Genomic DNA, 24,595 nt, shown 5'->3' with positions numbered 1-24,595 from the left:
CTAAATGTTGAGAGTATATAACTCTCATATATAGCTATTTTCTTTCTTTTTTTTCTTTTAAGAAAATAAAATTTTTTTTTAAAAAAGGGAAACATCATGTATCTGACACTTTGTGACTCCACTTAGGGGTTTCTTAGCAGAGATACTAGGATTGTTTGCCATTTTGTTTTTCAACTTACTTTACAAATGAGGAACTGAGACAAATAGGGTTAAGTGACTTGACTAAGATCACACAGCTGGTTAGTGTCTAAGGTTATATTTGTATTCAGAAAAGGGAGTCTTCCTGATTCTAGGGCCAGCGCTCTATCCACTGTACCACTTAGTATTCAGTGTCAAACAATAAAGTTTCAAATCCTGGACAAATCAGTCTCCCTGTGCCTCAGTTTCCTTTTCTTTAAAACAAAGGTATTAGGTAAAGTCATCTCTGAAATCCTTTCCAGTTCTAATCTATGCTGCTATATACTACAGATTTTTAATATTACTCATTTTGATCAGCATGAAAAAGCCTCCTCCAAAGAAATTGTGTTTTATGTTGAATATAGTTAATGATAGAATTGAGGGAGGGGAAGAACAGAAGAAAGTTAAGCTGGAACACTTGCTTTGAAATTTAACTAAAGTATTTTATTTCTCATCATCTTAGTATCCTGTAAAGTTCCCATAACTTGTTCAGCAATTTTCAGCACATGCAACATTACTTTGTATTCTATTCAGTAAATTTAGCAGTTTAAAAATACCTCCAGATTTTCTTTGCCATGATTATCAATAAAATTTTAAGGGACTTGGAAAGGATGCCTATCCTCCAGGTCATAACTAGGAAAAATAAAGTGATTTTTCTTTCTCTTTGCAAAATTAACAGCTTCTAGGGTTATAGAGTAAATAGATTTTTAGTTGGTCACATGCTTGTGATAACATTATTGGTCCCTGTGATGGATATGCTCCTAAATGGTAATATTTCGAGCTCCTACTACAGATAAAAAAAGTCACCCAATAAAAATTGATATTTCCCCATTGGATTTCATTTGTTAATTGGATTTTATTTGTTAAAGGAGTTCCTATAGGGAAGGGGGAAAAAAGAGATAAAAGGGGAGGAAATGGACTGAGAGCAAGGACTGTCATTTGCCTCTTTTGTGCATTCCAGCACTTAGCAGAATCTGGCACACTTAATAAATGTTTGATTGATTGATCTGAGTACTTTTCTACTCTACCCACTATTTGGGGTATAGTAAAGATAAAAGAAAAATTTAAAACATAATTCATTCCTATCAGCAACTTAGTGTCTATTTTTAATTGTGTAAGCACTTATGAAACAATTCAAGAATCACTAGGTTGTTCAAAGTGATGTCATCTGTAAGTGCATTAGGAATCCAGAGGAGAGATAAATGTGAGCTGAAGTGTTCAGAAAAGGATTAAATTAAGAAGATAAGATTTAAACTGGGCTAGAATGATGGATGGGATTTGGATGAGTATAGAGAAGGAAAGGTATTCCACAATGAAGAAATTTTAGTAAAGTAAAAAAACCAGAATGGATGTGGCATGACACACTGAAAAGATTGGCCTGGAAAGAAAAGGATTGACTGGAAGGAGATATAAGTAAAGGGAAATGGCAGAGATTAGTTTAGGCCATATTATGAAAGATCTTTAAAGCCATATAAAAGAATTTAAACTTAATTATATAGGCATTGAAATTCCTTTTGAAGTTTTTCAATTTAAAATTGCATGATGAAAATGTTGTTTTAGGAAGATAAAAAGGATGGGGGGGGGGCAGAGAGGAGGGAATTAAAGGTCATTGGGCTTAAATGAATGCTGTGACCAAAACAGGAGTTTAGACATCCTATTTGAAGACTTCTAAAGATAAATGCTAAGATCCCTTAAAACCAAATCGCAAAATAGTAATAGAAAGAATTCACAGGGTACTTCCTGAAAGAAATTCCCAAATGAAAATTCCCAGAAACATTATCTCCAAAATCTAGAGTTTCCAGATCAAAGAAAAATACTACAAGCAACCAAAAAGAATTCAAGTGTTAAGGAGCCATAATCAAGGTCATACATAATTCAGTAGCTATCATTATAATAATCAGAGAGTTTGGACAATATTCTAGAAGGCAATGGATATAGGTATATAGTCTTACAGTCTAGAATTTGACCAGCACAACTGAGTATAAGCTTTAGGAGGTGGGAAAGGAGGGAGGAAATGGACCTTTAGTGAACTGCATACAAATTCTGAACTTTAAACACTGGTAGTGGGAGAAACATTAAGTGGTAAATATGAATGAATAATCTGAAGGGAAAATCATGACAAAGTAACAGAATGTAAACAGATGTAATAATATAAACAGATTCATACACCAAAACCTCATAAGTGAAGCTTGTGAAATTATAAAGGAGAAGCATACCTTGAAAGAAGAGATATGAAATAATTATCCCAATCTGCTCCTTCACAGACATGACAAGTATTCAATTGTTGCACACCATATATTCGACTTTTTCAATGCATTGAACAGTTGGGCTGCTTTTTTCCTTTTCTTGTTTTGGTTTATATATATATATATATATATCATATGTTATAAGGAATGGCTCTCTGGGAAGGGAAGAGAGGAAAATGATTTTGTAAAAAACAATATCAAGCAATTATATAAATCGGGGTAACATTCTGAATTAAGAAAACATACTCAAATCAGAAGTATTTGAGTTCAAATCTGGTCTCAGACACTTAACACTTCCTACCTTGTATGGTCCTAGGCAAGTCACTTAACCCCAATTGCCTCAGGAAAAAAAAAAAGTATAATCAAGATTAGATCCAGGTACCAGATTAATGAAGGAAAAAGCATGATTTTTTTTTTCCCATTGTATTCTGAGTAGTAGGAGGAAATAGATGAAGATTTTGGGAAACTGATCATAAGAATGATACAAAAGCATGATATAATAGTGAAGAGAGATCAATGCTTCCTACAATTTGTGATGAAGGAAAAGGGAACCTGGACATAGTTTGAGCCTAAATTTTGGAAAAACAGATTTTGAAGAGTTCAAATAATTATCATCCTATGAATAAAATGCTATTGGGCAAGTCAGGGATAGGAATTCTGAAGATACCAAAGAAACAATTTTAATGAAAAGGAAAAGTTTTATTTTTCTGAAGATATTGAAGGGGATGGCACAGGGATCTGATCAAGCAAACTGATTTTAAAAAAGAAATGTACAGAATGTTAAAGTCAGGCTAGGAAACAGGATGAATGGGAAAGGAAGACCTTTAGAGTTTCTGACCACCACAAAAACAATTTCTATTTATACTCACTCTGAGCCATCAAAACCTAAACTATAAGTCTTGGACTCAAACCTTTTATTGGCCAATCAGTGAGAGCCAGGGTGATAGGTCTAGAGATGTAGGTAGTCAAGTAGCTCTAATGAATTCCAGTGGATTTTATCAAAGCCTGGTTTTCCAGATTTCAAAAAATCACAAATGAAAACTACATGAGACAAAAGAGTTCATTGCTCCAGGTTTCTTGGGATAGGAATGAGGGGGGAGAACAACAATCATAGAATAAGTACCGGGGGAAAAATATAGATCCCAAACCTCAAGATACTCTATGAAGTATAAACGATCAAAATTTATATTCCTTTGGACAGAGCATACCTTCAAGGGAAGGGTATGACTCCCCATATAGACATAGGAAGAAGAAAAAGGTCAGGGAGAGGGGAGATGCAGATTCAACACTGTCTTCTACATAAAGCCTTTCCTGAGCTTCTATTTAGTAGTGCCTATCATTTCTTGTAAACTACTTGGTATTTATTTTCTTTATTTTCCTGTATATAGTTGTGTATTTATTGTCTTTCGTTCAAACACAAAGTTCTTCAGAATGAGAATTGTTTCATTTTTTTGTATCTTTAGTGCCAAATGCAAAATCTGACACATATTAACAAGCACTTTACGCTATTTGTTTCATTTGATCCTCACTGCAATCCTGTGAGGTGGCAGCTCTTAATGTTTCATGTTGTAGATAAGGAAATTGAGGCTGAACAGTGTTGAATAACATGCCCAAGAATGCATAACTAATGTATGTCTGAATTTGAACTAAGATCTTCTAATGCAAGACCATCACTATGCATTATGCCTAGTTGGCTTTATCAAAAACAAGTCATGACATATTAACATCATTTCCTTTTTTGGATAAGGTGAATAAGCTAGGAGATGAAAGGAATGCTATGGATATGATTTTCCTTGAGCAAAGTTTTTTAAAGTTTTCTGATACTATTTTTATGGGATAATAGAGAAATATAGTAATTATGAACAAATTCAAAAGTGGTTGGATGGCCAGACTCAGTAGTTATTTATAAGTTAATGTAAAATATAGTAGAATGTCTTCTGCTGAGCACCCCCAGGAATTTGTGCTGGGTCTTTTTCTTTGAATAATTTTAGCAATATATGATAAACATTGAGATGTATTCATCAAATTTGGAAATGATACTTATTTAGGAAGGATAGCTAATAAACTAGATAAAAGATTCAGTATCCACAAAGCTATTTGGAAAGCTTTAGAGCATTGTCAAATATAAAGCATGAATCTAAACAGATTAAATTCAGTAAAGATATAAAAGCTTGAATACAACAAACCAACTTTACAAGTACAAGATGGGAAAACACTTGGTTAGGCAGCCATTCTCAGAGTCCTGGGGGTAAACTGCAATGTCAGTAGTGTAATGTAGCAAGTCAAAAAGCTATTGCAATTTTGGCTACATTGAGAATTATAGCTTTCAGGATTAGGGAACTCTGATTTCATCTAAAGCCTAGCTGCTTAAACTGTGGTTTATGACCCTATATGGGGGTGTAGGAGATCACAAAATTAGGATTTATTATCAGTTAATGTTTGATTTGTATACCTATTTTATATATCTATATATTCAAAATTTCTTGAGCAAAAAGGAGTCATAAGTGGGAAAAAGTTTAAGAACCTTAAGATCTATTCCTTTCTGAGTATGGAAAGGGAAGAGGTCTTAAGCTGGTGCCTGTTATGTACTAAATAGTGCTAAGTGCTTTTCAGATATCTCATTTGATCCTCACAATGACTCTGGGAGGTAGGTTGTCATTATCATCTCCATTTATAGTTGAAGAAACTGAGGCAGAACAGAGGTTTGCCTACCCAGTTGCCTACCCAGCTAGTAAGTCTCTACAAGGCAGGATTTTTTACTCAGGTCTTCCTGATTCAAGGCTCAGTACTCTTTATGTTGTATCACCAGCTACCAATTTTTAAGAACTCATAAATATTGGAGAGGAAAGCAGCCAGGATGGTTGGGAGGAGGGATAGATTGATATTAATTTGCTTTAATGGGCAGAACCAGGAACCATGGATAGAAGTTAAAGTGAGACCCTTCAGGTTTGATGTCAGGAGAAAAGAGTTGTGTTGTGTCATGGGTTCTTTTAAGGGTTGTTGAGTTTCTCCTCTTTGGAAATCTTAAAGCATAGACTGGACTTGTCAGTGTTCTAGTGGAGCTTCCTTTTGTAGATGGTTTGACTGAAGGAATCTCCTATTCCATGATGATTTTGTGAAAAGAAAGAATAGTTGTGAGTAAAGAATATAAGAAGGTTAAAGGGAGAGAGCTTAGAATGCAGGGAGGAAGAAGCTGTATAAATATCTTTTTAAAGAATAGGAAAATATAAAACCTTTGACTATCCAGTTACAAATCTCATGTTTTATTACAAAATCTCATAGTAGAAAGATCTTAGGGTCAAATCTTATTTTGTTTATATTTTATGTTAAAAACCTCAATATAATCTAATATACTATTTCTTTATGAAGGAAGAGCATTCCTCATTTGAATGTTATCACCATAATCAGTATATGTCACTACTCTCAACTCTCCAGTTTGACCATGTCTTGGCACTTGTACAGGACTGAATGAGTACAGTGGATCCACTCATTTCATCTATCTTTAACAGTGCTAATACTCTCATGATGAGCTTCTAAGTTGGTATGAATTCCTAACATAGTCTTTATCAAATCTGGGCCCATAACCAATAGATTTATCAGAATCTTAGCAAGAACCATATCTCTCATTATTAACATTCATTAAGTCACAAATTATATGCAATCAATCACCAAAAAACTGATAATTTCCTGACCTATAATTTTAAAGATATTAAGAGATACTGCTTGAAGCCTTCCATTTAAATTTCTGTGTGGTATGATAATATATTTAAAGTTTTCCTCAACCACTTAAATGATTCTACTAAGCAACACTTTTCCTTTGGGTGGGAATTTGAAGATTAAAGACCATTGCAAAATAAATGTGCTTTCCATACTGATTGTATGTTAATCTTAATATGAAAATAGAGCATAGAATGACATATATGCTGATGCTTTTTTTCCTTCCTTTTTGCCTTAAATGGCCACCAGTGGTCAAGATGGAAAAGAAAAAATAGTATCCAAATACAGCAGCATACTGGATTCTAATTATAGTTTTTTGAAGCTTTGGTCAATGAATCCCCTTTAATTTGTAGTGTTCCAATTCAATATGTAAATAAAATTTGTTCAGTATCATGTTGGTATTAGAAGTTTTGTTGTACACTTGTGTATGAGCCAGATAAGAGCTACACAAATTTTATTTTGTTAAGGGAAGTAAGTTAATTCATTTTTTATATAATATCTACTAAACTACTTGGACAACTTAGTGACAAAGTTGCTGTGATTATCAGAAGTTTTTTTGCAAAGAGTTTTTAATGCACAAGTCTTTTCAATCCTGTTAATGAAAACATCTGAATAATTTTTGTGTCCCTGAGTATGAGGTGGTTAAGGTGGCAATGTGATAGGGCAGGGAGAAAGGAATATTTCCTTCTGTTGTGTCCATTCATTCACATATGTTTGACTAATTATTCTCTTTCTTCTGCTTTTATATTATTTTGCTTCTATATTATCCAAAGCCAATGAATATTGCTTGTTTTATTAAATCTTTTGTTGTGCTGCTGTGACTTGAGTGGGCCAGCTCCTAACAGCAGAGTCTTTGACAAAGCACCAGAGGATTCTGTTAAAAAGTTGTGTTTAGTAATTGTAGTTGTCGTGTCAGACCATAACTGACTTGGAGCTGAAGGATTTTTGTGAGATGAGTAGCTATGCCAGCAGGGACCCAAGTCTCTTGGGCCAACCCCGCTCTCATTAAGATTTGCCGCTAGCAGTGGCGGTGTTCGGCATGTATGTGACGTGCATTCTGTTATTGTATGCTTGGCTTGTCAGCCTGCAGCTTTCTGACACTCACTTATGTCACTCTTTATTCAGAGAGGAAGAAGCTTTTGATAATTTGACAAGACAAGCTCTTAAACGATCTAGGTCATGGCCTTCACTGTCTGTGATTGTGAACATATTTCCTGAAAGCCCTGTCACTCATCACAGCTACATTTTCTCCCAGGGAGCCATAGGCCTGTCCTGGTCTCTTGTCAGCTCATACATTTTGGTTATTCATATACCAAATACAGTACTGGGGTTTTTTTTCCTTCACTTTTGCAAATGCTAGCATGTTAGTAAGGCTAATCCTTTCTCCTGTGTTGTGTTCCCAGCAGGGTTGTGTTCAAGGGTTCTCTCTAGTACAAGGCAGACAACTGGCCAAGGGGAGCTCAAAAGGAGGAAAGGCCGCTTAGTGCTGTTTTTGTGTTTGTTCATTGTTGTGGAAATATGAGAACTGGTGGCAAGGGCCTTGTCTATTGAGCACTTGAGTCTTGGTCTGCTGTCAGGGGCTGTTTAAGATTGAGTGTTTTATTTTCTTTGATGTTCACATTTGAGAATAGGGAAGTGGGAATTAAACAACAGATGCACTAAGCTGGTGTTCTCATAAAACAATAATTAGCACCTGATAAAATGCAATATGGGTCAAAATGCACAATATATGCTCTCACTTCATTTGGCATGGCAAACTTAGTTGATTCATATCTGAATTTTATGATTAAGAAGACCCAATTTTGTTAATGTATGGATTATTTTTAAGTGTATTAGCAGGAAAGAATAGTTAAACCAAAGTTGACAAATGAGAAATTAGATCATTGAAATAGATTTAGAAGTATTCTTTATATTAATATTGTACATTATAAGTTAAATAGAAGGGCTGTTTTATGTTTGGGCACATTTGGTGGTCATACTGCTAAATACCAGGCTAAGTGAGCTAGCTTAGTAGGACAACCAATCAGTACAATTTTATTTTTTACTGTAGTTCATGGTATTTATTGTGAACCACGAGTTATAATACAAAAGGCTATTCATATTATTCAGTATTTAAATTAAATCAAAGGTTCAGTTGCTATATTTAATTAGACTTCTTCATAGTAAATTACTTCAGCTAAGTAATTTTGTATACAGTAATAACTCTCCAGACTAATCTTAGGCTTGTAACTACATAATACCCAGTTATTTAATGAAGAAAAAAGTATGCATCAGCTGAAGAGTAGAAGAAAGTATCAGATGCCAAAATGAAAACTGAAGTTGATAAAATTACACCTCTGTTGTCATTAATGGTTCATATATAATCTATATTGGTGACCACCTAAAAGATGTTTCATTTTTGCTATAAGCATAGAAAAATTGGCTTTTTATAGCATATCCTTTCTTACACTTAAAATTAAACTGATAGTGAAGTTTTTGAGGGAGATTATAGCTTCCTGAAAAGATTCTATAATGATCTTTAATATGGAATAACCTTTCTGTTGCTGGATGCAGATAGAAGTTTCATGTTTCTCACCAATAGATTTCTGCATCAAATGGTGTCTTCATGTCCAAAGCAATCAAGTGATTGTTCAAAAAAAAAGTAATTCACTTTTATTATTAAATTGCTTCAGCACAAGTAAAGGTCACACAGTAAAGTAGCATTCTGCAAGTGTATGACAACCCAGTGATTGCAATTTTTCAACCGTATTATTCTAGGGACACTGTGGTAATCAAAAACTACCCATAACTAATGTATAAATAGCTATTGGTTATTTCTGTGATAATCCACCTCAAAGAATACATACAGTGAAAGCTTATTCTCTTTTGGAAGAAGTTCACATACTGTGGTGCTGTGTATTAGAAACGTGTATGTGAGTAATGTCATTTACAAAATGGAAGTTTTAACATCTCATTATTAAGGACTTTTTATTTACAAACCTGCTAGTTTGTATCTATCAGTTTTACTTAGGAACATAAGAGTTCTTTGCTTTCCAAAAGCATTGTCATATATTTTTAAATAATTGTTCAGTTCAATCAGTGTTCTGTCCAGAAAGTCAGTATACTGTGCGTGTGTGTGTGTGTGTACACACACATTTATATACATACATATGTCAGTTATTTTAACATTCAACAAAGGAAGAGGGAGAAATGACCCATCAAACAGACTTACTTGCCACAGCTTGCTACAGAAAATTACCTAGAGTTGTTAAACTTTAAGTACACACTGAATTGAGGTTCCTACACAGTTAGAGAGTTTGAAAACCTTCATTTTTCTATGATTGGACATAATGGGCATAAGATGGATTTTGTCATTCAAAAAACATTATTTTCTGTAGTGTTTCAAGATCCAAGAACACTTTAAAATAATGAAAATTATTTAATTTTTATGCTCATATGTTCAAAAATAATTGCAACTCATCCAATGGGTTATTTACCACAGGTAAAGCAAGTCATATGTTCCTTTAAATTAAAAAAATAATTTTTTAAAAATACAAATGACTTTAAAATCACTTTAAGCATTCATGGTCTTAAAATTCAGTTATCATTTCTTTTTCTTAACTATTGGTCTATTTCTATAAAGAATAATGAGAATAAAAAAATCTTAAATAATTTTTGTTATAATGAACCACAGTAATCCTTTTTATTTTCTTTCTGGAAAGATGGTAGGATATTGATGATGTGTTAAAATAATGATCTGTTCATAAAAACATTGTATCCTTAACACAAGTATCTGATTCCCACTGAGTCACAGTTGGATAGAGTTTAGAGTAGGGGAAGAGAGAGGGCTTATGCATGTGTACATAAGGAAGGGGTTTTTTCTGTTTTGTTTTTCTTAACTAATTTTCTGTTTTACTTTAACTATTTCAGTACTAATTTAGCAATTGCTGAGATTAAAAGATTTCAAAAAGTTAAGCAAGGTACAGATTTGCATTTTAAAAAAATAATAATTTTGACATTTACATAAAGTAATTATGGCCTATGGTAGTTAAGGAAAACATATCAAGCGACACTGAAGTATTTTTAAAAGCAATAGTTTGTAAATTATTTTCTAAGGCCCAAGTTGAAAAGTTGAAAAGCTATGTGCAGAGGTTATTGATTTTTTTTTTTTAACTATAGCTGTGTTTTTATCAGTTTAACTATAGTTATGGCTCTTGATTGTATCTTAGTCCCCAAAACTCTAAGGAAAAGGGAGAGAGAGAAAGAGAGAGAGAGAAAAAACTTTGTTCCTGGCTTTCTGACAATGGCAGGGAGTGTGTTAAACCAGTGTAAAATTCAATTAAACTGTCTAGCCAGGTTTTTGAAGCTGAAATGCAGACCCTTTCAGCTAAGCTTCTTATTTTGCTGTGACCGACACCAGTGGATACTGTGTTATGCCAAAACCAACAGGCTGTAAAGCACCTTGTTTCATGCTCCCAGCTGATCAATATTTTTATTTTCCAGACTTGCCCAGAAATATGGAGGCAGTATCACCTAACGGTAAGTAGAAACACCTTTTTTATTTTCTCCTAGACCCAGCCTATTTACTCTTCTGTGAACTGCTGACCATAAAATATAGACAAGCATCTTCTGCAGGAAGATAATAAACATCTGAAGAGTTTTTGTACTAGAGGAAGCAATAAGGCACTTTTTTTTTTCTCTCAAAAATCCCTCCCCCCCAACTCCTACCCTCCCTCTTATTCTTTGAAGGTTTTGAATTTTGATTTTCTTTTTTTTTATTGCTGGCATAATTTAATGATTACATCACATTGTCTTCCAATCTACTTTTATTATGATGTTAAAAAAAATTAAAATTTGTTGAGAACCATAAATGAATAAGGTAGCAAGTCAGTCTTTAAAAATAAAAAGTTGTGTTATCTACAGCACACATAGAGCACAATTCCAATATAATTTCTTCATTTTCATTAGTTTGAAAATATGAATTTCAAAATTAAACTTTAAAAAGTTGTATACATCTTTCAGAAGAATAGTTTAACTTCTTTACACTCCAGCCGCTCTCATGTCATTCAATATATACTTACTGGCATCTAGACCATTCGATTTTCTTATCATTTTGAGGTGAAGCAAAAATATAAAGTACACTCTTAGTTTATGATAGTTTACTGCAAAATTTAATTGACTAGTACTTGAAGATTGTGAATTCAATTTACATTGAATATTTAGCTTAAAGTGTGTTTTCACTAATTCAGTAGCACCCTCCTATCATTTCCTATGGTATTTTAAATGTATTATGCTGATCAAAGGCTTTTGACTCATAGTAAAAAAAATTTTTGAAAAATTGCTGTAGTTAAATATTTTAATTAAAACTTATTCCTTGGGCTTTAAACATTTGACAATTTTCACCTAAAAGCTGGTGGTAAAATAGAAAGGGAGAAATGTGTGTATTCATTGTTCTGTTTCTTATACTCTTACAAATTTTGGGGGGAAAGCACACCAGCAAATAAGTGGACTAGGGAGCTATGGGTTCTGTTTGTACTTGTTCTTTGCCTTTCAACTTAAGAGATGAAAAATTAGTTGGGGGGGAAAAAGCAATAGATGGGGTCATGTATTTTCACTTTCTTTTATTATGTTTGCTTAATGTCTTTAAAGGCACTCAATAGAAAGTGCTAATTCCTTTATCATTCTTTACTGCAAAAAAGAGGTGTGTCCAGGAATGTTTAAATAGACCTCCCTAGCTAGCTTGCTTTTTGGCACTTTGTTTATTTACAGGATATCTCAGTATTTATACATTTTTACTTTTCACCTTTTTTCCAGCATGACAGTTAGTTCCCTAATAAAACAGCATTAACCTGTCTTATTCTTTGTAGTATAAGTTGTCTTCATTACCAGATCAACTGCCTACTTTTAAAAGAGGGGGGTGGGAGAGAGAAAGAAACTTTGAAAATTGTCAACTATATGAGTGAGTTGATTCTGTAATTTTAAGGGTGTTTTTTTGTTTTTTTTTTGCATTAAATGTGAAGTTTCTATCAAGTATTCTATCAAGTGTCAAGGTATTACACAAATGTTGTGAATATAAATTTCATATTTAATCACATTAAGTTTATGCCTTACCTATATTATTATAGCAGTTTTTCATCTATAATCTATAGCTCTAGATTTGATTATTTTACATGAAGTCCCATGCTCTCTCCATGGATTTTTTGTGTTCCATGGTGGCAACTTCACAACCTGTACTTAATTTAAATATAATCACATTTTGCATATTTTAAGATCTCAGCAAAACTAAGATTATCAGTGTTTTTGTTTATGTGGTACCTTAAAAAATTTTCCTTTTTATCCCTCCTCCCTTTTTTTCCTGATGATACTTTTATGTGAATGAAAGTAGAAAAAAGTATTTACTTCATAGATTGCCAGAAATGCAGACTTTAAAACAAGTGGTTTCTTAATAAGGAGAAAAACACAAAAGAGAAAGAAAGTTTGTTTCCAGATTTTCATCATGAGCTATTTATGCTATAAAAATATGGCTCTAAAAGTAATTTACCCCAGAAAAGAATATAAATTTCTTTCCCCCAAAAGGTAGTTGAATTTGACATCATAATTTTCCAAGTTACTCTATAAAATATCCTATTAATTAGATAATTATATTAGTGTACAAGTATAGGATCCAAAGTCCAATGTTTTATTCCTTCAGACACATTTATAAGGTGTTTATGTTTGGCATCTAAAACAGTTACTGAAGATGAATATAAAATATGCCTTAACATTATAACAGCATGATATTAAAAAGTGTATAATTAAACAGTATGGATGTCTTTTAGAAATAGAACCAGAATACATGGTGTTTTTATTCATTATCATCCTCTTTTCTAGGAGATGGACTGCCACCTATTGACTCCTTGTAGTTCTCACACTTTATTGTAACAGCAGCAGGAACAATGATCAAAAAATATAGTTTATGTTGAAATTGCCAACAGACTTTCATGTGACCCACTTTATTAAGAACCACAAAATATTCAAAACCTAAGATTTAAGTTAGTTTTCCTCCCCAAATATCCTTCATTGCAAGTCTCTTGGAATGGTAAAAGCAAGTACAAAACAATATTGGAATTTAATTTGTAGATCATTGTTTAGACTAAGAAATCAAATTCATAAGTCTGTGATTATTTTAAGTCCATTCGTGGATAAAGGTATAATTTTTATAGGGGTTTTTGTATATGAAATTATGGCATTCACATAGCATTAAACATAACAAAACATTCTTTGTTGGGAAACAATTGTTTGATGATCCATTTTTGGAACTTAAAAAAAATTTAAATGAAGACCTTTAAGATATATTTGATTCCCACAAATAAGACAGAAAAGATATTTTTAATGTGAACTGATAATTGATAAGTCCTGTTTATGAACCACCATTCTATTTTTTTCCCTTCAAAATCTGACTTTTAAAAGAGCATTGCATCCCTAAATATATAAACAGAAAGGACTAATCGTCTTCTATTGCTGTAAGTGCAATTATTTAATGGTACTAAATCAGTCATTGCTTAAAACACATTATTCTGCAATTGGCAAATACATTGAGTAAATTCATTATTTCATCTGTTTTATGAGACAAATGGAATAAGTCTATTCAAGTGTGGATTGAACAGTTTTTTAACCAATCTTAACTACACATCATCTATAGGTGAATAGCCTCATGGGACACATAGTAACATAATTCTTCTGAGGAATACATCCTATAAATTTAGATGGTATTCCTTATTTATGTAAATATATTCCATTCACTTTCTTATTATATATTTCAACTTGTAAAATTATTCACCAATACATTGATTATTCACATTTCAGTTCAGGGTATACATGGATGAAATAAAAATAGCAGGATTCTAATTTAATTAAATAAAAAACAGGAAATAGGTTTAGGATGTTTAGGGAAAACTCTTCAGTGGCAAGACTTGTGTTTTAATTTCTGATTTTTTTTTTGAAATTATACTCTAGCTGATTTTTGTAAGCAGATTTTTTTTTACCTTGTAGATAACTAACTCTTGATCTTTTTATTTACCTTCCTTCAATGATGTTCAGGCAATAAGAGCCCTCCCCCAACTCCTGTCATTTCTAGCTTCATTTATGTTGAAAATCCTAAGGCAAAAAGACCAACTTCAGAGTTTTATATCTAACAATTCTTAGCTAGTAAATACTATAATTTGACATGCTTTTGACAGTTAGTTAATTCTGTTTTTAATCTACTTATGTAAAAAAGTAAACCAGGAGTTGACTGTTTTAATATGTATATATGAAAGATAGAAAAAGAAAAGACATGTTACGTGTTAAATTTTCCATATGATTCAATTCTTTGTGTATCATTGTCAAAACTTACAACCTTTTCCTCCCCCTAAATAAACATATAAGCAGTCTAGGCTTAGAAAATTGTGGCTCATTAAATATGACTTCCTTATGATAATTAAACTCAGAATTCACCTTTTTTTAAAAAATATTTGGGCGATTAAGATGACACACAAACGAAAAACAAGTAGCCTTGCAGTTAATGTGGAACTTGTGCTTTATAAGTATTTGGGGAAGAAGAATTGTTTTCTTGCTTTCCTACTCTGGGAGGCAAAAATTAGATGAACTTACATGAAGTCAGTGTTCACTAGTAACTACTCCAGGCTTAACTGAGCTTATTGAATGACAGTTGTTAACGACATTTTGTATACATTAATATTCCCTTCCCTCTCACTGCTCAATTTTCTTTCCTTATTTTCACGATACAATTTTAAAATACATTTTCTGGTTTTACACATATAGAAATATGTGCACATCATTGGCTTAGAAGTTATTCCACCAAAGCGTCCTACTTCCATATGGTAGAGCAAAATATTCAAGAGTGTAGAATTTAAAATTAGAAGAAAGTTAACTATTTTAAGCAAAAAAAAAAAAAAAATGCAATTATATAGATGTAGAGGTCAGTTTGGTAACTTTGTGAATGTGGTTAATAAAAGCCTTTGTCATAAGATTTTGGATTGAAATAAAATGACTGATACTTATCTAAATACCAGTTGATAGAATAGATAATTGTTATTTTAAAATAAAGTAATAGAGCAACATAATCATTTTAAATGTTTATTTCAAGCATCAGCATTTTTATGGTATAAAACATATTTCTTTCAATTTGGCATATACCAGGTATCTAATAAATTCTTTTAATGGTCTTTAGGAAACTTTTTTTATGCTTTGATTACTAACATTAGCTACTATAAATAGTATTTTCAGTGATTTAGCATATATTATTTTAGAAAGTGGAAGGATGGTTTAAATTTTTGCTGTTTTTGAAAATTAGGATATTTTGTTGATGGACCAGAAATATCTTTAGAAACAGCTATCTTTGGAATAATCATTCACAATCAATCACAATCAAACAATTACTATGTGCCAGGTAGCATTCTTAGGTGCTAGGGATATAAATAAAATAAATGAAACAAAGAGCTTACATTCTACTTAATAAAAACTAGTAGTTTAGACCTTTGCTTTGATATTTAAAAGTTACATTGCTAACCTCTTGAGGAACCAAGAGTTCTGTTACATAAAGTATAATAATTGGAAAATGGGTACTGCACATTACCCTAGTTCCCTAGATCCCAGATAGCTAATTTGAGAAGATTGTGTCATTATATGATAGATGACATAATCACCTTTTTTTCAAAGAATTGGGAGTCAATAAAAAATACTACATACTGTGATTATATTGAAACCAATTCCATTTGTTTGTTAGTTTGCTTTTATTTTATAATTTGAAAGAGTTTAAGAAAAAATAAATAAGTGGTATGAATATTTTCCCATTCTTTTATCGTTAACTTTCATGTAAAAGAGAAAACTTCAGTTTTTAAAGCTCAACAGTGAATCAGTTATTGTGAAAAAGATTTTCATTATACAGAACTAAAAAAAAAAACATTTGGGATGAAATTTTATTTATCTTTTTTGATTGTTTTAATTCTAGATAAATTGGAATTTTATATGTAACAAATAACTTTTCTATAATACTATATTTGAGATCTTATGGATAAGTAATGTATTTGGATAATTGTTTTTAAAGCAGTTTTTCAAATAGTAAAATGTATACTTATAAAATTTTTAGGTAAACAAAATTTATCAAATTATAAAATTACTAGTATAAAGTTCAAACTTGCAAAGGAAGCTAAAGTTACAATTTTAAGATTAAAAACTTACACAGAGTTATTACTTCTGTTCTAATGAAATCATTTATATTAATTCTGCTTCTTTAAATATAGAACAACTACTACATATTTTTAAATATCTGTCACAAATACATCATACCACATTTTGACAAAATGTATCTTTGGGAGATAATGGAAAAGAAATGTCAAAGCCAGTGTTTTCAGAAATTATTAATTCTGCTAGATTTTTTAAAAACAATACATTTTACTATGTCATCAGAATTGTAAAATGAAAATAATTATTGATCTAAATTATATATTCATGTGTTATTTTTCATAATTGTCCCAGAGTAGCTAGATCTTTCAGTTTGTATGAAATGTATCAAAACTTTTTGTAAAAGGGAGAAACTAAGAAGAGTACAATTGGCTTTGAATGTTGCTGCTTTTATTAAAATAAAATCAAATTTAGTATACAAAGTATAAACTTTTCTTCCTTTCAAAGAAAAATTAGATTGACTACATCTCTCACTGCTAGAATTTCTAATTTGATTTATTTTCAGTATTTTACTGCACTTATCATTTTTATTTAAATAAAAAGTAATATAACAGAATTTGAAGATAATTTTTTGACTTCAATATTTTAACTGCCATTTTAACAAGCAATAAAAAACAAAAACAAGTGTTTCTGATTCTCTTGTAAATTTAAAGATTTCAGTTCCCTAATGATGAAATTTGGATAATCATTCTATAACTAGGAAAAAAGTTATTTCAGCCTGAATTAAGCTAGAGTATAGTTTTATGATCTTCTCTCTGTCCTTAAAATTTTCATAACCAGAGAATTTAGGAGACAATAGTATAGCAGAAAAAGCCCTAGATTTGGGATAAAAGGGACCCAGTTTCAAATTCTGACTCTATTTACTACTTGTGTAACCACAAGCTAATTACTTTCTAAACCTCAGTGTAAATAGGGAGATTGAACTAGGTTACCTTTAAGGATCCTTCTTGCTCTAAATCTGTGATCCTGTTAGTTTTGTTTTCATTATTTTCTGAAGTGAGATTCAGCCTAGCATAGTGTAAAGAATATTGGCCTCTCAGAGCCAGGAGGAGCCTGAACTAAAATCCTATGTCTAACTGATATTGGCTGTAGGACCCTGGGAAAGTCATATAATACCTTAGGGCCTGAGACAGCTCTCTAAAACTCTAAGGGACAGAGCCATTGAACATCTGCCTTGTTAGAAGTAATTTCCTTATTGGGAGTTCCCTACACCAATGACATCACATAGGTCCAATATAATATATAAAATAAAACACAATCATTTGATCTGAAGTTTAGAAGCAATGGAAAATTATCACATTTTTTTTTCCCCTTTTGGTAAAAAGTGCTGATTTCTTTATACCTTCAACTTAATTGCTACAAAAAGACCAATATATTTAGAATTTACATTATTGGGTTCAGGTTTCACTTCTGCTTAAGTTTTCTTTTTGTTTTTTTTTTTTTTTCCAAAATATGCATGTTGCTGTTAGTTTTGTTTTCATCCCTACACATTTAGCGTTGGGATAATAAATAGCTAAAAGAAAAGGTAGAGAAGACCATTTGGATTTGTCCAAGTGTTTCAGTGATATCATATGCAATAAATGCTTTGTTGTGTTTTTTCTTCCAAATGTGCTTTACACATATGCTGCTAAGAACAGAGATTATAACATTCATTTGAAAACTGTAAAATCATTGCTCATTGGCAAATTTGGTAAGATCAGTTTTATATAGGCTTGTGATTTCATCATCATGATGAGCTCCACAAGATGGAAATGCCTTTTGCCAACATAGACTGACTTAACGCCATCTATTAGTGATCTGAAGAAATATCAAGTATACTCAGAGAGTAAAGAAGGTATTATTCATGATCACAGAGCTAGCGTGTTTTGAGGCAGCAGCCCTTGAACTCAGATCTTTCTCATTCCAAAACTAGCTGTCTGTCAACTAAATTATGCTATCTGCTTCTCAGATCAACTAGTATATTTTTTAATTATATTTGTATATGCTCTGGATCTGTGTTTTCATTAATATAGAGAACCCCAGTTTGAGGAACCTTCCTCTAACAATGCAGAGATTTGCTAAGGGTCACACAGCCACTCTTTTATCAAAGATAGGACCTGAACCTTGATTTTCCTGGCTCCATAGCCAGTTCTCTGTCCATTATGCCAGTGGATGGACAGGAGGAGGGAGCGGGGCCATGTGGGACATTTAGAACTATTTTGTCTCTGTCGATTTTTTTTTTTTGGTAGAAGAGAAAACTACTATATACATTTTTAAAAACACAATCCTAAAAAAAAATAAAATGGTTTAAATATTAAGTGGTATACTATTCTACTGAGTCTATCTTATAAAATAATGCCATTGTTATGACAAACATTCAAATATAAATATCAAACCTAGATTATGAGTACTATTTTAAAATTGGGGCTTTTTTTTTTTTTAAGTGCTCCTTTGTGAACTAACCATTGATTAGAATCAGATGAATACAATGATAGAAGCAGATGTGGTATAGCAGATAGCAGTGAATTATCAGTTCTGGAATTTATTTTAATAGGTATGTATATGATTTAGTAGATGGGTACATGATTGACAGCATAAGTGACCAGAAAGCCAGTCTTGGGGCCAATACAATGTACATGCTGACTCTGTGATTCTGGACAAGTCACTTTATCTCAGTGAATTCAGATAACTTCTTAAGAGTACAAATTGTGTAACAGTTTATCTCTATTGATTAAGGGAGTTTCCTCATCGGAAATTGCTTGTTGGGTTATTGGTATATTATATTCATTAAATTTCATATTCAGAAATATGTATATACATATGTCTAAGAGATCTTAAATATTTGAAAGTCATCAAGGTGTGACATACACATTTTAACCATAACCTTTAAACATAGTTTTATATATATATATATATATTAATATATAAATACATTTATATATGAACGTAAAATATATGTATTTATATATAAACTACCAACATAATTTAATAATAGGCAGTCTTTAGAATTTGCGTATTGTGATTCACCATTGTCCTAAGTTGTTAATAAATATTTTCAAATTAATGCATATTCTTTTATGTTAATAAACTAATTTGTAACTATTGTATGGGTGTATATTATAGAACTTAACTATTTACTGTGCATATATAAGCATAAGCAAATAACTTTAAAAAGTCCTAGGACCTTGTGTTTTCTCACATACGTAATTGGGGTTGGACAACATGATCTGTTGATAACATTGATTAAACATCTCCCATGTTCAATTAGACACTAGGAAATATACAAAGTTTGCCTATGATACCTGCCTTCACAATAGAATATAATAATATAAAATAAATGCATTAGAAATTTTGGGGGCAAAAAAATTTGTGTGAGATGATTGTTAAAGCTTTCTTGAGCCTCTAAATTCTAAGTGTAAAGAAAAAAATACAGTGAAAGAGAATATAAAAATAAATGTGTTGTTGACAAAACCCAATTGAAAATTTTTAAAGAGAAGTGTTGTCATTTAATCTCTCATTCATGTGTATTTTAGTCTCTGAACCCAATCAATACTCAGTCAACAAGCATTCATTTATAAATTACCTGCTTTGCACCAGTTACCAGGGAGTAGTAGCAAGCTTTGGTCTAGGTAATCACAGAGATTGTGAGTAGTAGTAGTTTGTCATTCCCTTTTCAGTAGCATTGATAATAATGGAAGACAGTTACACACACAAACCCACTTGTAAGTGCTTTTTCCTAAGCATAAGAACTACATTTTGATAAATATTACATAATATGTGATCAAGTTTAAGGATATTACTTTTAATCCAAAGTCATCAAAAGATTTACCATCATTCTTAGGGTCAGGTTCTATTTTATATTTTTTGTCTTTCTATCCCTGGCATCAAATATAAGGCCATGTATTTAATAGACCTAATAAATGCTTATCAAAATCCTAGATAATACACATTTCTACCAGTAAGTCACATTACAAAAATACAAATTTAGTCCTTAGAAACAAGTATAATCCATATTAATTTAATTCTTTGGAAAAAATAATCCTTTCTTATATAGCACCCTAGATGATACTGAATCCCGGCAAATTTTTCATTTCTTTTATCAATTTGGCAAAATAGGCTCTTAGTATTTCTCCCACATTTTCAAAAGTGATTATTATTGTGCCCTTTTCAATCTGTGCATACCTTTTTTTCAGGTGTGTTTTATAGAAGTGTGAGAGGAAATATTGCACACTAGACAAAACATTAGCCTTGGAGTCTGGAAGATCTGGATTCCAGTCTTGTCGCTATCATTCAGTGGTTCAGTGACCCTGAGCAAGACATTTAATTTCTCTCTACACAACTTACAGCAGCTAACAATTATAGAGATGCTGATGTTCTGCATTGTCCAGGAGATCCCTGTAGCAACACAATCACAGATTCAGTTCCTATTTTTTCATATAAATATAACTTTTTTTATGTGACTAATAGGTTTGGTTTTGCTTTTGTAACACAAGTGCTTTATCCCACAAAAATTTTTAATTGGATAAATTATATTGCAAGTCATTTTATATGTGGCGTTTCTTCCTTGTTTATACATTGGAACCTTTGATTTACATTTATCATAATTTATACTTTATAACCTGGATCTGTTATATTTCACTGTTAATACTCCATCTCATGGGATTTTCCCTCTTCCCTTCATAAGTCCTGAGTAAGAAGTGATCTTATATTGGAAGTAGCCCTTAATAGTAGACTGAATTTTTAAACAAATGCTTAGGAATTAACATTCTCCAGTGCTTAACATTCCTTTAAAGGCATATTTGTGACTTGTAATCAACTCATGGGTGCTTGACACTTTAGAATGGTTCATTTGAATGGTGCACAAACTTAAAATGAGAAGGGACTCCATATTAGTTTGGATGAGCAAAACCTACTCTGACTATTCTTATCCAGGGCCTGCAGAATTATTTTTTAAAATTGATATTAATTATCTAATGATTATTTTCCTTGTTAATATTTGTCTTATTTTTTACTTTTCTTGTATTTGTAATATTTCTCTTCCATCTCTAAAAATACACATAAAAAATTTTACTGCCTTGCAAATTTAACATTTTAGAATTCTCTTTTATAGATATTTTAGGGAGTTCTACAAATCCAGTCAACAAGCATTTAATTTATTAAATGACTTATTAGGCCATATATTAACTATGTGCCAGACACTGTGTTTTAAAGAAAGAAAAAAAAAAAGCCCCTATCTGTCAGAAGTTTTCTATTGAAGGAAAGAGTACCTGTATAATCTTAAATCTCCTTAATCTTAGTTTTTCCCTCTGAGCATGACCCTGTATATATCCTGTTTGTACACAATGATCTGCATGTTGTCTTCCCCATTATACTGTGAACTACTTGAGAACAAAAACTAATTTTTTTTTCTTTGTATCTCTAGAACTTAGCATGGTGCTTAACATATAGTAGTCACTTAATATATACTTGACTGACTGATTAAATAAGTACATATAAGATACAGGACAGATAAAAGGTAGCCATATAGGAAAAACACTAGCAGACAGAGGGAGTAGGAAAGGGCCCCTTCCATGCTTGGGGGTGAGCCAGTGAAAAGCATAAAGATAGATAATGGAGAATAATAGTATATGCAGGACAAATTGGCTAGATCAGTGAATACACACGGAAGGGAGTTATGAATTAAAAGATTAAAAATACAGAAATGGGGCTAGGTGCTAGAGAGCTATTAATGTCAAACAGGAATTTATATTTTATTTTATTTTTTTTCATGTTAAATAGATTACAGTAGATCTTGGATACAATATATGTGTGCAGAACCGAACAGTTTTCTTGTTGCTCAGGGAGAATTGGATTTAGAAGTTATAAATAACCTGGAAAGAAGAACAAAAATGCAAGCAGTTTACATTCATTTCCTAGTGTTCTTTCTTTGGGTGTAGCTGCTTCTGTCCATCCTTGATCAATTGAAACTAAGTTAGATCTTGTCTTTGTTGAAGAAATCCACTTCCATCAGAATACATCCTCATACAGTATCATTGTTGAGGTATATAATGATTTCCTGGTTCTGCTCATTTCGCTCAGCATCAGTTCATGTAAGTCTCGCCAATCCTCTCCGTATTCATCCTGCTGGTCATTTCTTACAGAACAATAATATTCCATAACATTATATACCACAATTTACTCAACCGTTCTCCAATTGATGGGCATCCATTCATTTTCCAGCTTCTGGCCACTACAAACAGGGCTGCCACAAACATTTTGGCACATACTGGTCCCTTTCCCTTTTTTAGTATCTCTTTGGGGTATAAGCCCAGTAGAGACACTGCTGGATCAAAGGGTATGCACAGTTTGATAACTTTTTGGGCATAGTTCCAAATTGCTTTCCAGAATGGCTGGATGTATTCACAGGAATTTATATTTTATTCTAGAGGCAACATGAAGCTATTGGAGTTTACTGAATTTGAAGAGATATATAGTCAAATTTATGTTTTAGGAAAATCAATTTAGTAACTAAGTGGAGACTGGATTGAAATGAAGAAAGACTTGAGATAGGGGGTACAATTAGAAGGGTGCTGCAATAATACAGGTAAGAGGTGAAAAGAGCTTGAACTAGGATGGTAATTGTATCATGGAAAAAAAGGGACAGGCAAGAGATGTTATAAAGAAAGAAAATATAAGATGTAGCAAATGATTAGTTGTTTCAATTAAGTAAGGAGTTGAAAGTGACATGAAATTTGTGAACCTGGAAAACAGGAAGAATGGAAGTACCATTTAAGTTTAGAAGAAGGGATGGAGAGGAAGAAAAGAATTCTGTTTTGGACATAGTGAATTTTGAGATCTACAGTAAGTAATAGGAAACTAAACCTCAGAAAAGGAATTAAGGCTGATTAGGAATCATCTAGGGGCCCTGATGAAATCACAGAGTAAGTATTCTGAGAAAAGATAAGAGGACCTAAGGCCCAGCTTTGGGGAACATCCAAAGGTGTTAGAACCTACAAAGAACCCTAAGAAAATGGCAAGAGAACTCAATGAAAGCAGAATTACAAAACCTCATTATTAGAGAGTATCCTGGAGAAGAAAGTGACCAGTACTCTAAAGAATTTAAGAAGGAAGAAGATGGGGAAAAGGCCATTAGATTTAGCAATTAAGAAATTATGGGTAACTTTGGAAAGAGCGGCTTAATTTAAATAATTAGGTCAAAAAACCAAATAGTAGAGAATTTGGAAGGGAGTGAGAGGAGAAACAGAGGCAGAGGAAGGAAAGGGAACAGCATCTGTTATGCATCTATATGCTAGGCACTATGCTAAGTGCTTTATAAGTATTATCTCACTTGAAGTCACAACAACCTTGAGAGGTAAGTACTGTTTAAATCCCCATTTTACAGTTAAGGAAATGGAAGTAGAGGTTACATGACTTGCCCACAACTAGTAAATATTGAGGGCCAAATTTGAACTCAGGTCTTTCTGACTCCATTCTATCCATATAACTACCAGCTTTTTTGAGGAATTTAATAGAGAAAAGAGAAATTCAGGATGGTAGCTAGGAAGAGTGGTGGGATCTCATTGAAGGATGGGTCTTAAAAGATAGAAAAAACTCAAAGCAGTGAGGAAGGAACTGATGGTGATAGCTTGAAAATTAGAAAAGTGAAGATGATGAGGACAGTCTGCAGAACAATATGAGTGGGGTGAGATCTTAGGTTCCTATAGAAGTTTTCGTTTAGAGAAGCATCAGGTCCCCCTCTTTGGAGACTAGATTTAAAGAAGAAAATTTTTTAAATGGCCTCAATCTCTTGGTGTAATGGGAGGGGAAGTTTTTACGTGAGAACATGGTAAAAGACAATGTCATGAGAAGCTTGAACAGGAGGAAAAAAACGTTTGGAATGGTCATTGTGGAGAGCAAGATAGGAAATCATTTGGGATGATGTCCTTGCCACTGTGAGAGACCAGTAGAGATAAACCCTCTTCCACTTAGCTATGGGAATGATCTTCATAAAGAGAGGGTCAACCCCTCACTCTTCTTTCTAGAATTAAATATAAAATATTCTGTGTGACTCATAATGTCCTTCATAACCTGGCCCCTCCCTAATTATTTAGTCTTCTAGCTCTTTATTTCTCTTCGTTGCATTCTATGATCCATTGACACTGACCTCTTTGCTATTCTTTTACATCTCCCAAATCCATGCACTTTCAATGAGTGTCTTCCACACTTGGCAACTCTTCCATGCCTGAAAACTTCTCTTTGTAACTAAAGTCCCATTCACCTTTTGCAAGAATTCC

The 24,595-nt window shown here is 32.3% G+C and overlaps 1 protein-coding gene across 5 annotated transcripts in view; it reads left to right on the top strand.

The window, feature by feature from the left end:
- Nucleotides 1–24,595, top strand: part of ZCCHC7 (zinc finger CCHC-type containing 7) — a 272,764-nt gene that overhangs the window by 222,404 nt on the left and 25,765 nt on the right. For all 5 annotated transcript variants that reach the window (XM_031937129.1, XM_012542683.3, XM_031937153.1 and 2 more), the window contains exon 6: nt 10,623–10,658. In XM_031937129.1, the coding sequence (XP_031792989.1) occupies nt 10,623–10,658 (36 nt within the window). The remainder of the gene's footprint in view (nt 1–10,622; nt 10,659–24,595) is intronic.

This window comes from Sarcophilus harrisii, chromosome 1 (genome assembly GCF_902635505.1).
Source record: "Sarcophilus harrisii chromosome 1, mSarHar1.11, whole genome shotgun sequence".
NCBI classification, from domain to species: Eukaryota; Metazoa; Chordata; class Mammalia; order Dasyuromorphia; family Dasyuridae; genus Sarcophilus; species Sarcophilus harrisii.
This window is presented reverse-complemented; position numbering and strand designations above follow the sequence as displayed.